This window comes from Lichenostomus cassidix, chromosome 2 (genome assembly GCF_008360975.1).
Source record: "Lichenostomus cassidix isolate B80296 chromosome 2, HeHo_3.0, whole genome shotgun sequence".
Taxonomy (NCBI): Eukaryota; Metazoa; Chordata; class Aves; order Passeriformes; family Meliphagidae; genus Lichenostomus; species Lichenostomus cassidix.
In genome coordinates this window covers 34,755,368-34,768,055 of record NC_139482.1, presented here as the reverse complement: position 1 = coordinate 34,768,055, position 12,688 = coordinate 34,755,368, and the positions used below count along the sequence as shown (strand labels likewise).

Here is a 12,688-nt window from a genome sequence, read left to right as displayed (position 1 = left end):
ATAGTGAAAACCACAATGCTCATTTTGAAAATACGGTCTGGCAAAGGAATCTATTCATTTTCATGCTTACAATTTTAAGACAGTTTATTAACTACACACAACAAAAGATCACATGAACAAGACCCCCAGCTCTACCAGCAGCCAAGATAAATACTTACCGCAAAGACCCCGCGGACAACCCAACCATGGTGCTGCCGTAATGTCTTTCCATAAGCATTGTCTTAAAGGAAAAAAACCAAAATATCAAGAGATAGATGTATGGCAGTTTTAAGTTTGCATCACAGAGCGATCTCGGAGCTTAGAAATGACTATTTAAGGGTATATTCTTGCCACTCAACGTTAATAATGGCTGTTTCTGAGTACCAAAGTTATGACCGACAGGAGATGACAGATTTGGGATTTCGGCACTGGGGTCTTAGCTCCACTGTCAAATCTCCTTCAACTCATCCACAGCAAGTAAGTGTTCTGACAGACAGGAAGGCAAATGTAAAGTCTGAGAAAATACTGTATGGAGTGAAACTCCAACAGTAAACCAAAGCTGCACTGGTGGTACAGATATGGAAGAGCTTTTCAGGGGAAGAAAGGGAATGAAAAAGTAGAAAAAAACAGCAGCATGACTCTGCTGCAGACACAAAGTAATTCAAAGAGTAATTCAGTGCTGAAACCTTCAGACTCAGAAGGTCAAATAAGTGCCTTGACTTTCTATGGTGTTTAACAACCATATCTGGTAGCAGTGTATTTACTGTTTCACTTCCAAGAGCTGCTACATGCTTCAAAGTAGTAGTTTCTTTTTACTGATCCTATAAGGCAACTGCTTCACTGTGTAAAAGAAGCTAAAATAAAAAACTTCAAAAAAAGCTGTTTTGAAGTTGGTTTAAAGGATTATTATAACATTAGACTGTGTACACATAGAGAGGGTCTTACTCAAGAGTAACCAAGTCAAGTCTAAGGGGGTTTGTATTTTGTTTTGTACTTGCTGTGGCCAGTAGCCTGACAAAGTAAGTGTCAGAAATTGTGTACTTGGAAAATATCCTTCTTGTCTGTTACAACCGCCCTTGTAATTGATGAAGGCAATTCACAGCCATATTGGCAAAGAAGTGATTTCAAAGAATGATGGCCAATCACACAAGGAACTAGAAAACTAACAAAACAGAAATAAACATTTGGGAGCACTCCCACTGCAAACCAGTCAAGAAATTTGAATGAGTCAAAGCACTTGTTTCCCTAAGATATGACTGTCTCCTCTGCCAAAAGTACACCAATTGAAGGATTTTTACCTGCTAATAAATCAACATTTACCACTTATCTACTAACTCACCTCAAGGCAGCCATTTAAAAAACTTGCACCTTTCAAAAATCTTATGTCTTGAAGACTATTTGAATCATCAGTCAGTGAAGAGACGAAAACACAGGTTCTAAACAAGGAGGAAAGTAGCCAAGTATATAAATTTAGAAGCATATGAAGAATAAAGCAACTAGTACTTACTCAGAGCTGTTTGGATATTCTTTTCCCCATTCTTCACTTCCGTCAAAAACCCTTTCAAGAACTTTAAGCCTCTGTCAGGATGAAACCATGAAATACAAAGAAACCATGTTTATAACAAAGAAACACAAACTGTAACAAAGCCCCCAAAGTCGCAATACAAGTCAGAAGCGCAATAAAACTAAGAATTAGTTTTATTAAAGAGCCACTGTCAATCTGAACAAAAAAATGCAGCCACCTCCTCCAGGCTCTCCCCCAGCCCAAAGTAAAAACAACTTTGCTAAACATTTCTGCTGCAGCCTGAAATCATCTGCCTGATGCCCCGGCCCACTGGGATCAGTCATTCACTGTAACTTATGGTTAAAAAGTTTGCCTGTGGCTTTTTTTCAGGCCTTTTGGCAAAGTTGCAGTGATACAGCCATGGACAGCACATCAATCTTGAACCTGGCCAGTTTGGATTGATTGAGCCTGTGGAAAGCAACCAGTCTGCTCCATCTGCATAAACCTGCACTGGTGAAAGGCCCCTCATTGCACCAGCAATTCACAGTGCAGACAAACACAAGGCCATTCATTACCTCTTCAGCCACAGGAGAGCCTCTGTAGCAGAGTTTCTAACTTGCGCTACACCTGTGTTCACTTCATGGAGCACGATCTTCTGAAGGGTATCAAACTCTTCTTTGTTGGTTATAAATTTCTGGTTTATTTTCTGGAGAGAATATAATAGGCAAAGCTTTTAGGCTTTTAAGACCAAACAGGGGCCTGTTCTATAAATACCACCCATTTACCAGGACTCTTTCCTGCTTGAAGATACTACAAATTCCCAAGGATGTCACACACTCCCCATGGCACAGCTCCTCTGACACACTGGGCACACCTCAGATACATCTGGCTAACACAACCAAAATAAAGCATCTCAGTCAAAAATTTACATGGGACCTTTCATTCCTGTCCAACAAAATGCTTGAAGTTCAGATGACATCTCCACACTGGAGGAAAGAAATTAACTCAAACTGCTCTTCAAGCAAAGTCCCATTTGCCCAGAGTTTCAACTACAAACAAAATTACCTTCTGACCACTGCTAAACTGCAAACTCGCAATTACACTTAGCAGTCCTCAGCATGCCTATGGTTTTATTCCCAAGTGTCTATACATAACTCCTCAGACAAACAAGAGACACAATATATAAGGGACATACACACAGATTTTTCTTCTACATTAAAGGAGTAGCTGTTTATCACTTGACAACGAATATTCTATGTTTTATTTTTTTAAATAACAATCTTTTCTCTTGCTATTTTCAGTCTTTCAGTGGCTACCCTTTGTAAGATAAGCAACCAAACAAATCTGATTGTATACAATGTTCCTTAGCATTCACTCAGAAGATACTTTTTTTTTGTCTTGAAAGAAAATGCTATGAAAAGACTCACGATGAATACATTTTGTCTCATAACCAGTATTTCAAACATTTTTGGAAGGTTCTTGAAGCTGGAAGAACTTCCAGAAGAACCAAGCCTGCATGGTCTGCCCCAGTCTGCTGAGAAACTGCTTCTTAAAGCATTAACTTCCTCCTTCTTGGGTGAGCAAAGGGTTCCCTCCCCCACCCCATTTATTTTACAGCTTAAAGTCAACATTGCTAGCATCACATCATGACTTATAACCTATACAGCTCAGAATCAAAGTCATATTCAGTGGGTGTAACAGATGCTTTACTTGGCAGTCAATCAAGTATTTTATAAGTTTGCACACAACTGGATTTATTAAACACAGCATGTACTGTCAGAACAGAATTAGGGGCATTTCAGTGCTCTGATCTGACAGATGGTAACATTACCAAATATTAAATAGCCTTTCAGTACTGACTCCTACCACAAAGATTCTTAAGAGCTAATGTCAAAAATAGATATTTTGTTCAAAAAACAAAAATCAGTGTTTCAATTAAGCTGTTACCTTGATGTTGCCTACAAAATCCATTTTAACTGGAGCAAAAACAGTTGGTCCCAGCTTGTCTAGGGGAAAAAAAAAAGCCATATTTTAAAATTGTTTCTTTATCCAGTTCTCACGTTTTAGTAATAATTAATTTAATTTATGCATTTAACAATCCTTCTAAATGGCAGGAGAATACTAAATGAATGACAAACTGATGGTTTTCTCTGGTGTAGAACCAATCCAGCCCAGTTGCTACAAGTGTTAAAATACTCTGACCTCCAATTCAGAAGTCTTCAAAAGGCTGCATGCTCACAGGGACCTCATATTCACTGTTAGATGTAGGGGTCAAGCTGGTGGGAGGCTGTACTAGCTGCAGATGAAGTCTTCGGAAAAATCAAATAGAGAGTACAGCTGATGGTGTGCTGTCAGCTGTACTACACTGTAAGGCATCTATGCTGCTCTTTTGAGGGAGAGAAATTGCTGTACCATACAGACACCTGGATTGCCAAACAGCTTATCTGGGTCCCATCTAAATTAGAGTGGATCTTCTTTAAAGTGAAGGGGTAAGAAACATGTTCCGGTATCAGTCAAACTGATTCTGCTGATACTGGTTCTACTACATCACTTTAGTGAAGAAATAAATTTTCCAACCCAACTGCTCCCCCTTCGCTTGCTGCTAGCAGCAGTCAAAAGCAGTCAGAAGAAAAGAAGCTGCTTACCCAGAACAGGCACAATTGCATAACACGACTCCAGGAACTCCTCTGTTGGTATGCCCTCCTCCTCCCGAAGCTCAATATCACTGAACCTGGTGTCCAGGACAAGCAGAAAATATTGTTACCTTAACAATTCCTTTTGTCTAACTTGTAAAAGCAAAATTAGATTTCCTGTCCAAGTCATTTGCATAGAGGTAAAATTTATAGACATGAAACCACCAACACGGCTTTTGTTTCACTACATTAAAGAAACTGACTGCAGAGAACACACATTGGGTGGTGTGCAAGCAAGGCCTGCAATTACAAACAAGGAAAAACCTCCCACTTCACTCTGTGCAGCTAATTTTACAAAAGATATCTTCTTCCAATTACTGTGCTGTAGGCAGTCTTGTTAAATAATCTCAGTAAATACAGCTTCACAGAAAAGCCGTAAAAATAAGTCAATTAAAGGCTTAACAAAGTTTCAATAATCCTTTTAATTTAAATCTGTACTACCTATTGCTCATGACACTGAAGAAGGTAGGAGAATCATTTTCATTTCTTTCTTCCTCACACAGAGTCAATCCACTTAAAGAATTAGTTTCTGACTGCAGCAACTTGTGGGCACCACAGCTTTCTACAGCTTGCAGCTTGTCCTCTCCATCATCTTCAATGCCTAGCATTTATAGGAAACAAAAGAGAAATAAAAAGAGTTACATACACATACTGGTATTCCTTTTCATCAAGATGCCTTTTTTTTTTTGAAGGAAGGCACTTGGATATCTGGATTGCGCAAGTTTGAAAGCATCCCTGCCAGCACCACTACTCTCACCACAGGTTTGTCAGGTACTCAGACCACATTTCAACCAGTTCCCCCCACGCCATTTCTTTCAATCAGACAGGCCAAGCACCAGGCTGCAGTACAGGTGAGCCCACACAACCTTGGCAAGGACAATCTTGTGAGAAAGAAGAGCATTGAATAAGTGATCTGGTGCAGCAGGGAGCAGACTCATCTCTTTGAAAGGAAGTTTATTTCTCACATGGTTGTAACTTTCCCCGCATTGTTGAAGTGGCACAGTGCATTTTCAAAACCAAAAGAACAATAGTGATGTCTTTGCTCTTTCTGATAGGTAAGCAAACTGGCTGCTTATATGGACACTTGTATGGTATCAAAGGCTGCTACATTCTTCCCGATTTCTATGAATGTCTTTAAAGTTCCGTAGGAAAAAAATCCAAGTGCCTCTTCCCCACTGTGGTCTATTTTATTTCTTCTTTAGGGCCAAGTACATCTGTTTCACACACAGCACAAGGAAGACAAAGGAAGACAAAATCTGTCTTATACATCCCATACATAGTAAGATCTTCTGACCTCATGCAGAACTTCAGAGAACAAGTCAAGAAGCAAAAACGATTCACAGCATCTGCATCATACAAGCCATAGCTACAGCCCAGCTTGCTGCCAGACTGTCAAACTAGCATCCAAGATTTCCCAGAGAACCTGTCTCTCCAAGAAAGGAATACTTTCAAGTGTCAGTGAGGATTAGAGAGAGACCTGAAGAGGAACTCAGCTTCTGGCTGAAGGGATCAAGCTGCAAGGAACTCTCTTCCTTCAAGTGACATCTGAAAGCAGGCTTGCAGCAGCCCCTATTGCAGAACCACTGAATAAAGCCCGTATTGGGTGAAAAAAGAACCCCTCATACCCAGGAACAGCAATGAGACCAGCCATCATCCTCAAGACAGAATAAAAACAGCCTCAGACATCTTTGACATTCACAAGCAATTGTCACTGCCAAGGAACTAGAGTTTGAGCGATGCTACTGATCTGTCTTTCACTAGCCACACTGGCTGGGGAGTACAGAAACAGCCTAAGTCTGCAGTGACTCCACAGGAGTGCTATGCAAAAACCCTGGGTCCTCTGAAATGTCAAACTTGAACACTGTAAGCCCTTAATGATACAGAGAACTTCGCTATGGGACTTAAGTGCTTGAGTACTCTTAAAGACTGACTGCTCTTAATAAAGGGGAGAGGGAGGGAAAAGTATCTGAGACAGGGCAGAGCTCTTGGAGTCACAGGGAGCACCCAGATACAGCCAACAGCGAGACAAAGTCCATGGGCTGGATGGGTGTCCTTGCTTTCGTGCTGTTTCATAGAGATATTACACTAAATGGTGACATGTGCATGTTACTCTGCAGGGACTTGCCACACTACATAGTAGCAGCCACAAAAATGGGAAAAACTCCAAAGAGAGCCCATAAAGGCAAAATCACTATCATCATTAACGTGGGCTTGAAAACTTAAAAACTTAAGTTAAAAACTTCTGCTGACTCCCCTGACTGCATATTTATGTTTTGGGATGACAGCCAGGCAGAGAAAGACACTGTTTAAGAAGGGTACAGTCCATTCAACAGGATGAGCAGAAATCATGTTACATGAATATTTATCCAAATTAAGTTCAGCAGCCCTTAACAACATAACTGAATTGGAAGGAATGTTGTACTGAATTAGCTCAACAGTATTTTACTGAAGGCATGCACAAATCTAAGTTTTGCGCTATTGCTAAGGTAAAGGAAGAAATAAGATGCTTTCTAGGATACTCTTAGTTGCAGAAAAAGAGTTAATTTTCTGTAAGCACTTGTCACAGCAATCAAGAGCGACTAGAAGTTGAAGGCCTCCCAGACAGGCACACAAAGCTTCCATGGCCCCTTCTCACCCTGCAGCCCTAAGTACTAGTAGGGAATAACATATCTGTCCACAGCACAAGGATAGCCCAAGCTCTGCCAGGCTGTGTTGTTACACACCTTAATCAGCATCTGGAGGGCCTCAACTTGTCCAAAAGAGAATTTTTTATTTCCTTCCCCATTCAGTTCCAAGTTAGCCATCAACAAAAGCAGCAGGAGCTATGCTGAGAAAACTTGCACGGGACAGGTATCAGACTAAAAGACTGATATTCACTCTCCTGGGAGTCAGGGATCAGCAGTCTCACAAGGAGCCTACGCCTTCCTTAATTTACACCTATAGATTAACCATTCTGTGTAAAAGACTGTGCATATACTTACCTGCAAAATCCTCTGCTACGTGATCTTCAACAGAAACATCACCACTCCCCTCATTTGTTTCCAAGTTTAAACATTCCATACTTTTAATAACCATCTGCTCTTGATGGTTAATTTCTGCTTTTACACAGCCATTTTCACAGGGGTTTAATTCTGTCTGCCTAAGAAAGGGGAAGAATAATAGTTAGTTATACACTAGTATAAATCATTGTTTGGTAAGCTTCTTCCTGTGAATACACACAAATAACCATATGAGAAAAATAGTTGACAGAAGTTATAGGCTGTCACAGGCTGCCCTGAGAAAAAAAACTTATCTAAAATAATAAAAAGAATGAGACAGCTTTTTGCAGCAGAGGATTAAAGACTCAATCTCAGCTTGCAGATTACAAGTATATTTACAATGATCTTTATTAAAGAGGCACATCATCAAAAAAATACGATTACAGAAAAAAAAAATCACATGCAGGTATTGTAACTTATAGAATATCCCCTCATTAGTACTTTAAAATATACATCCTTGCCACCTACTCCACAAATCAGTCTGCTCACTGTCAATGATTTTTATGAGCTTATGGAGTGGAACCTAAAATGCAGGAAGGAGCACTGAAGCTGGCGAGTTGGCTGGTGATTGAGCAGTAAGACACCAAGTGGATTGCTGAGAAAAATGAAAAGGAAAGGGCTGATACAGAAGAGACATGAAGTGGGATGAGCCAGATCCCTTTTGTTCCACCTGCTTCCAAGTAGGCAGCTCACAGCGATACAATTCTGCCTGCATCCAGTAAGAGTAGAGTAACAATAAGGAAAGAACAGACACTACCAAACACAGATTAGAAAGAGATAGACAGTAAAGACTTCTATTATACCTTTCTGTTGAGGTGTGACTGGACAAGACAGAGTGCTTTACCTGAAAGATATGGAGGAAGAGAATATTCTTTAAAGCAAGAAGATTGTATCATGCTTCTCAAACTTCACATTTTATTAAACACAAGTTGAAGTCAGCAAAAAACCTCACCTCACTAATTCTCTGACCTGGAGACAGTATACAGACAAATGTGAAAATGGTGCTACATTATTACACCATTACAATATTTTCAAGAAAAAAGAAGGAAAAGAAAGAAAATCAGATTGTTTTCAGAAGCTACCTAGCAAGTGTCAAGTGAGACACCACACAGCATATGGAAAAGAAACAAAGCAGTGAGTCTCCTTTGCAACATTCTCTTTACTTGTCACTGTTGAGCAGCTAGCAGAGTAATGAAAGCACCAGTTCTCAGTGGCAAGAAGGAATGACCTTTATTGTTTTGATTTCATCACATATATAGAGTTCTCAAAAGTCACCTAGATTGGTCAGTTAGAAGCCTTCCCCCAGGCCTGATTGGCCAGGTCTGCACTGTCCAAGTTCTGGGACACTGTTCCAATAACATCCAAACTTTATCTTTATTTATAAAACACAAGAAGAATTCTCGTGGGAAAAACCTGTGCTAGCCACATTTACTTACACAAATTTTTTGAAAAAACAGGATGAAGATGAGGCTAGATATCAGGTATGGTGAAGCAATCTCATTTCTCAGATGCAGTCATGCATCTACCTTCCTACAAACACCTTAACTTCCTATCTGCCAGATGCTCCAGTTCTGCATATGCAGTTATTGATCCAGGACTCAAGACAGTGCCCTTGTCTTTAAAAAGCTAAACTCATCAGCTCCCACTGGCATATTAGCACATATCCTGTACTGCTGTAGCTTAGCAGAGTAGTAATTGCTGTGAGCTCCCACAATGGACAAACTTGCTGTAGAGCCAATGTATTTTGAAACATCACTGTGTAACTTTCAGACCCTAAAAGTTAATATTTAATAACTTTCACCTATCATTAAGGTTAAGAGATTGGTCACTGCTTATTAAAAAATGGCCCTACCTCACTTGCACACTGCAAGAAATAGCAAAAAGTATGTCCAGTGTAGGACCAGTAGTTATCATATGGGTAAAAAGGCATTCCCTGCTTCTACAAATGCTACTTTTGACAAAAGGACCCACTAGCATCCCTGCTGAGGCTCAGGAAAAATGATACTGGCCATTACCTTGCTTGCTCTGAGAACTGCTAAATTTGGGGATCCAGCTGGGGTCTGATGCAGTAACTCAGAAGTGAAGGCAGTATTTGCAATCTGCATACATTCTTCAAGAGTCTTCAGGAAAGTGTCACAGGTTGATTTCAACAGAGCTCCCATATCAATCTCACTCTGTGGGAAGAAATCAATTGGAAGAAATGGACTCACCACAGAAGATCAATTTGGAGCAACTAATGTCTGCAAAGCCCACAACTGCTACAGTCGTGATTTCTGGTTAACATGAATTAAAATTCAATGTGTCAGCTGCTCAGAGAACTGGCATCACATATTACTGTGGCTATGTCCCCTTGCAGTATTACCACTCTTGCGAGCCTCTCAGTACAACAAGCACAGTGTGCTTGTGTTTTGAAATCAATGCCTCTTAGTTACTTATCTTACTGGTGTTAGAAGTGTATGAAATACTAAGCCTGGATGTATTCAACAATGGCATTCCAGGAAACACCACTGACAGGAGAAATGAAAAGTAAACAGATTAAATAGATGCAGAATGATCTGCAGAAAATAATTTCAAAAATCCCATGAACAAAAAATTACTGTAAACGAAAAAAAGGCAGAATGAAGTATCACACTGCCACAATACTCTTCATCTCTGCAAAGTGAGTTATTGAAGCTGAAATGCTTTTACCAATAAATCTTTGCAGTTAAATGCCAGTAAGGTCAGGGAAAGAGAGTCTTCTCCCAGATGCATGAAATATTAGCAAGATAAACACTACATTACAGGTCAACACCTGTGAGCTGCAAGTTTTAACAGTGCCTTTTAGTCATTTGTACACCACATCATGCTTCTGCACTGTCTTTTAAGTCATCATAAACAGTTTATCAGGTATCTTTATAGAGATGTATTTTAGACATACAAATGATTAACCTTCAGTTGTTTTGCCTGATTATTCTGCATCTAAGGACCCATCTCTCCAGTGGGAGGCATCCCAGAATTCCACACCAGCTTCTCTAGCAAGGGAAGTGCATCCCTCCTGACACATTTCTCTCTCAAAGCAAGGGGCAGATCAGTCTTTCAGAGATCCTTCTTAAACGAGGCTTTTTTGGTCAGAAAAATTTGCAAGGTTTGAAACTTTAACTTCTGTGAGGCTAACTACGCAGTTCTCTACACCAATTTTGCCCTTTTTTTGTGGTCTGCATCATCTCTTGACCTTTTAAGGGTTTTCGATGTGTTTTGCTGAGCAGGATATTAATGACTCAGATGCAGAAAAATGTGCGCTTTTTGCAAGTTATTTTTTTATAAAAGATCTTTTACTTTTTTTGATCCACCATAAACACACAATCACCTACAGAGGTGTTACGGTCTAGATTACAGATATGAGATCTTATCTCACTACTTGCTAACCCAACAAAGGGCAAGTTATTTGCAACAATACAGTAATACTCCCTTTAAACAAGAACTGTTGTGTGAGCACTTTATTTCCCTCAGCTTCTCTGCAGAAGGAGGTTGCAACATTAAGTAACTGTGAGTGAACACTATGTTGGCTACCCAGAAAAATTCATGTGCTCAAGACTTTACAGATGCGGTCTACAACCAAAAATACAGCTGTACCTCTGGTTCTGACACACCAGACATGCTGGCTTCCTTTGTTTTATGCACTTGCTGAACAAGGAGGTTACAGTACAGTCTAAGTTCAGACATTTTAGTCTTCAAGGCTTCTGTGTTTTCAGTGAACTCTAAAAGTAAAACAAATGAAGAGTTAAATTTACTGTATCCAATGCAAGGCAAGTACACAACATTTGGTCTTAGCAGGCCTTTTGAACATGACAAAATAAAATATTCTTTGTTTTCACAAAGTAGTTTAAGGTGCAAGCAATAGCACTGTTTAGATAGGGTTATAGGTAGAAAACACTGAACATAAAAGATGCCTTCTGTCCAAAAGAAAGGGATTAATTTTTTTTATATATATATATCCTTGAATCATAGAATGGATGAGGTTGTAAGAAACCTCTGGAGATCAGCTAGTCCTACTCCCCTGTTAAAATGAGAGTCAAAGCAAATGACTCAGATCTAGTCAGGTTTTGGGCAATGCCAAGGATGGAGACTCCACAACCTCTTCTATGCAGCCTTTCACAGTGCTCCCTCATCTTCACAACATAAACATTTTTGTTTATGTTTCAATTGAGAGGTTTGTATTAAAAATCATGCATATTTTCTCTTGTTCATTCACTGAGAAGACTCTGGCTTCATCTTTTTTACGCTCTCTCACTAGGTATTTCCTTTAATCATCTTAGTGGCCCTTTGCTGGACTCAATCCATTATGTCCATATGTTTCTTGTACCGAGAAACAGAGAATGCAGAACTGAGAAGACTAATCCAGATAAGACTAACAGTCAATCTGAAATGTTTCAGAAATAATGTTTTTTATATTGGAGTCCCTGAATTATAAAATAAATTGTCTGTTAATAAGACTAACATAGTTTAGTTCTGCAAATACATCAGTAAGTTTTCACCCTGTGCTACTGTATGCCATACAGACATAACTGTATGTTATGCCATAGAGACATAACTTTTTTCTGCTTCTAGGCACTGCACATCAGATCACCACTTGGTGAAGGACTCTACAGTAGCATCTTCTGCTCAGTTGTGACTCAGTTTGAACCAGCAGACACAAAGCCTGGTGACAACACACGTAAGGCTAAGAGGAGAAGCAAATCCTCACCTCAGGGAAAGGAAGTGCTTGCCACCCCCTGCATTTGCTCAGGACATTAATTATTTGCTGGTTTACCATCTTCTACACAGTCATTGTGCTGAGGTTACACAAGATTAAGGAATGAGGCCTCACAATGACCTGTGACTAATGCCACACTTGTAAGCAAGAGGGGTTTTCACTGGGGGGAAAGTGAGATTGCTGGTGAAAGCAAAGTAGTAAGTGAATTAATTTTCATAACCTGACCATGATCAGATTTAAGTTTCTGAACACTAATATATAGATTTGGAACCCAACGCAAACCCTTTCTTAATTGCTGAGGCATTCTCAAAGTGCAGAAGACAGCCCAGTTAGAACATGGAAGGAAAGGGTGTGAGGAACTCCAAAGCTCAAAAGAGCTGGTGTGAGAAGCTGAGTTATCATATTTAGACAGCTGTACAAGGTGGGGGTCTTATATTCTTATATTCACAATCTGCATCCCAGTGATCCCTAGCCAGGACCTACTTACTCACTGTATGTACAGAACCATTCAGCACATTGATTTCAAATTATTTTTATACAGTATATTTTAAGAAAAAGCCAAAGTTTTCAAATCCCTGCCCTGAAAATTTGTTCCTGAGATTTCTAGTTAATGTTCCCACGTGGCTTAGCTTTCAGCAGCATCAAAGACCTGAAGCACAGGTTGGACACTGAAGTTGTGTGTACATGCACAAGGGAAAGGATGGGGAAATATAAAGCAAACAGTATGTGCCAGCAAAAGGGT

At 39.8% G+C, this 12,688-nt stretch overlaps 1 protein-coding gene across 1 annotated transcript in view; it reads right to left on the bottom strand.

Annotated features, from left to right (window-relative positions):
* Window positions 1-12,688, bottom strand: part of PLEKHA8 (pleckstrin homology domain containing A8) — a 30,850-nt gene that overhangs the window by 6,999 nt on the left and 11,163 nt on the right. Inside the window, exons 4-13 of the mRNA XM_085051022.1 lie at window positions 10,827-10,951; window positions 9,230-9,388; window positions 8,018-8,058; window positions 7,158-7,315; window positions 4,618-4,777; window positions 4,129-4,214; window positions 3,431-3,489; window positions 2,059-2,189; window positions 1,487-1,557; window positions 159-220 (exon numbers count right to left, since the gene is read on the bottom strand). Coding sequence (XP_084907148.1) covers window positions 159-220; window positions 1,487-1,557; window positions 2,059-2,189; window positions 3,431-3,489; window positions 4,129-4,214; window positions 4,618-4,777; window positions 7,158-7,315; window positions 8,018-8,058; window positions 9,230-9,388; window positions 10,827-10,951 — 1,052 coding nt within the window. The remainder of the gene's footprint in view (window positions 1-158; window positions 221-1,486; window positions 1,558-2,058; window positions 2,190-3,430; window positions 3,490-4,128; window positions 4,215-4,617; window positions 4,778-7,157; window positions 7,316-8,017; window positions 8,059-9,229; window positions 9,389-10,826; window positions 10,952-12,688) is intronic.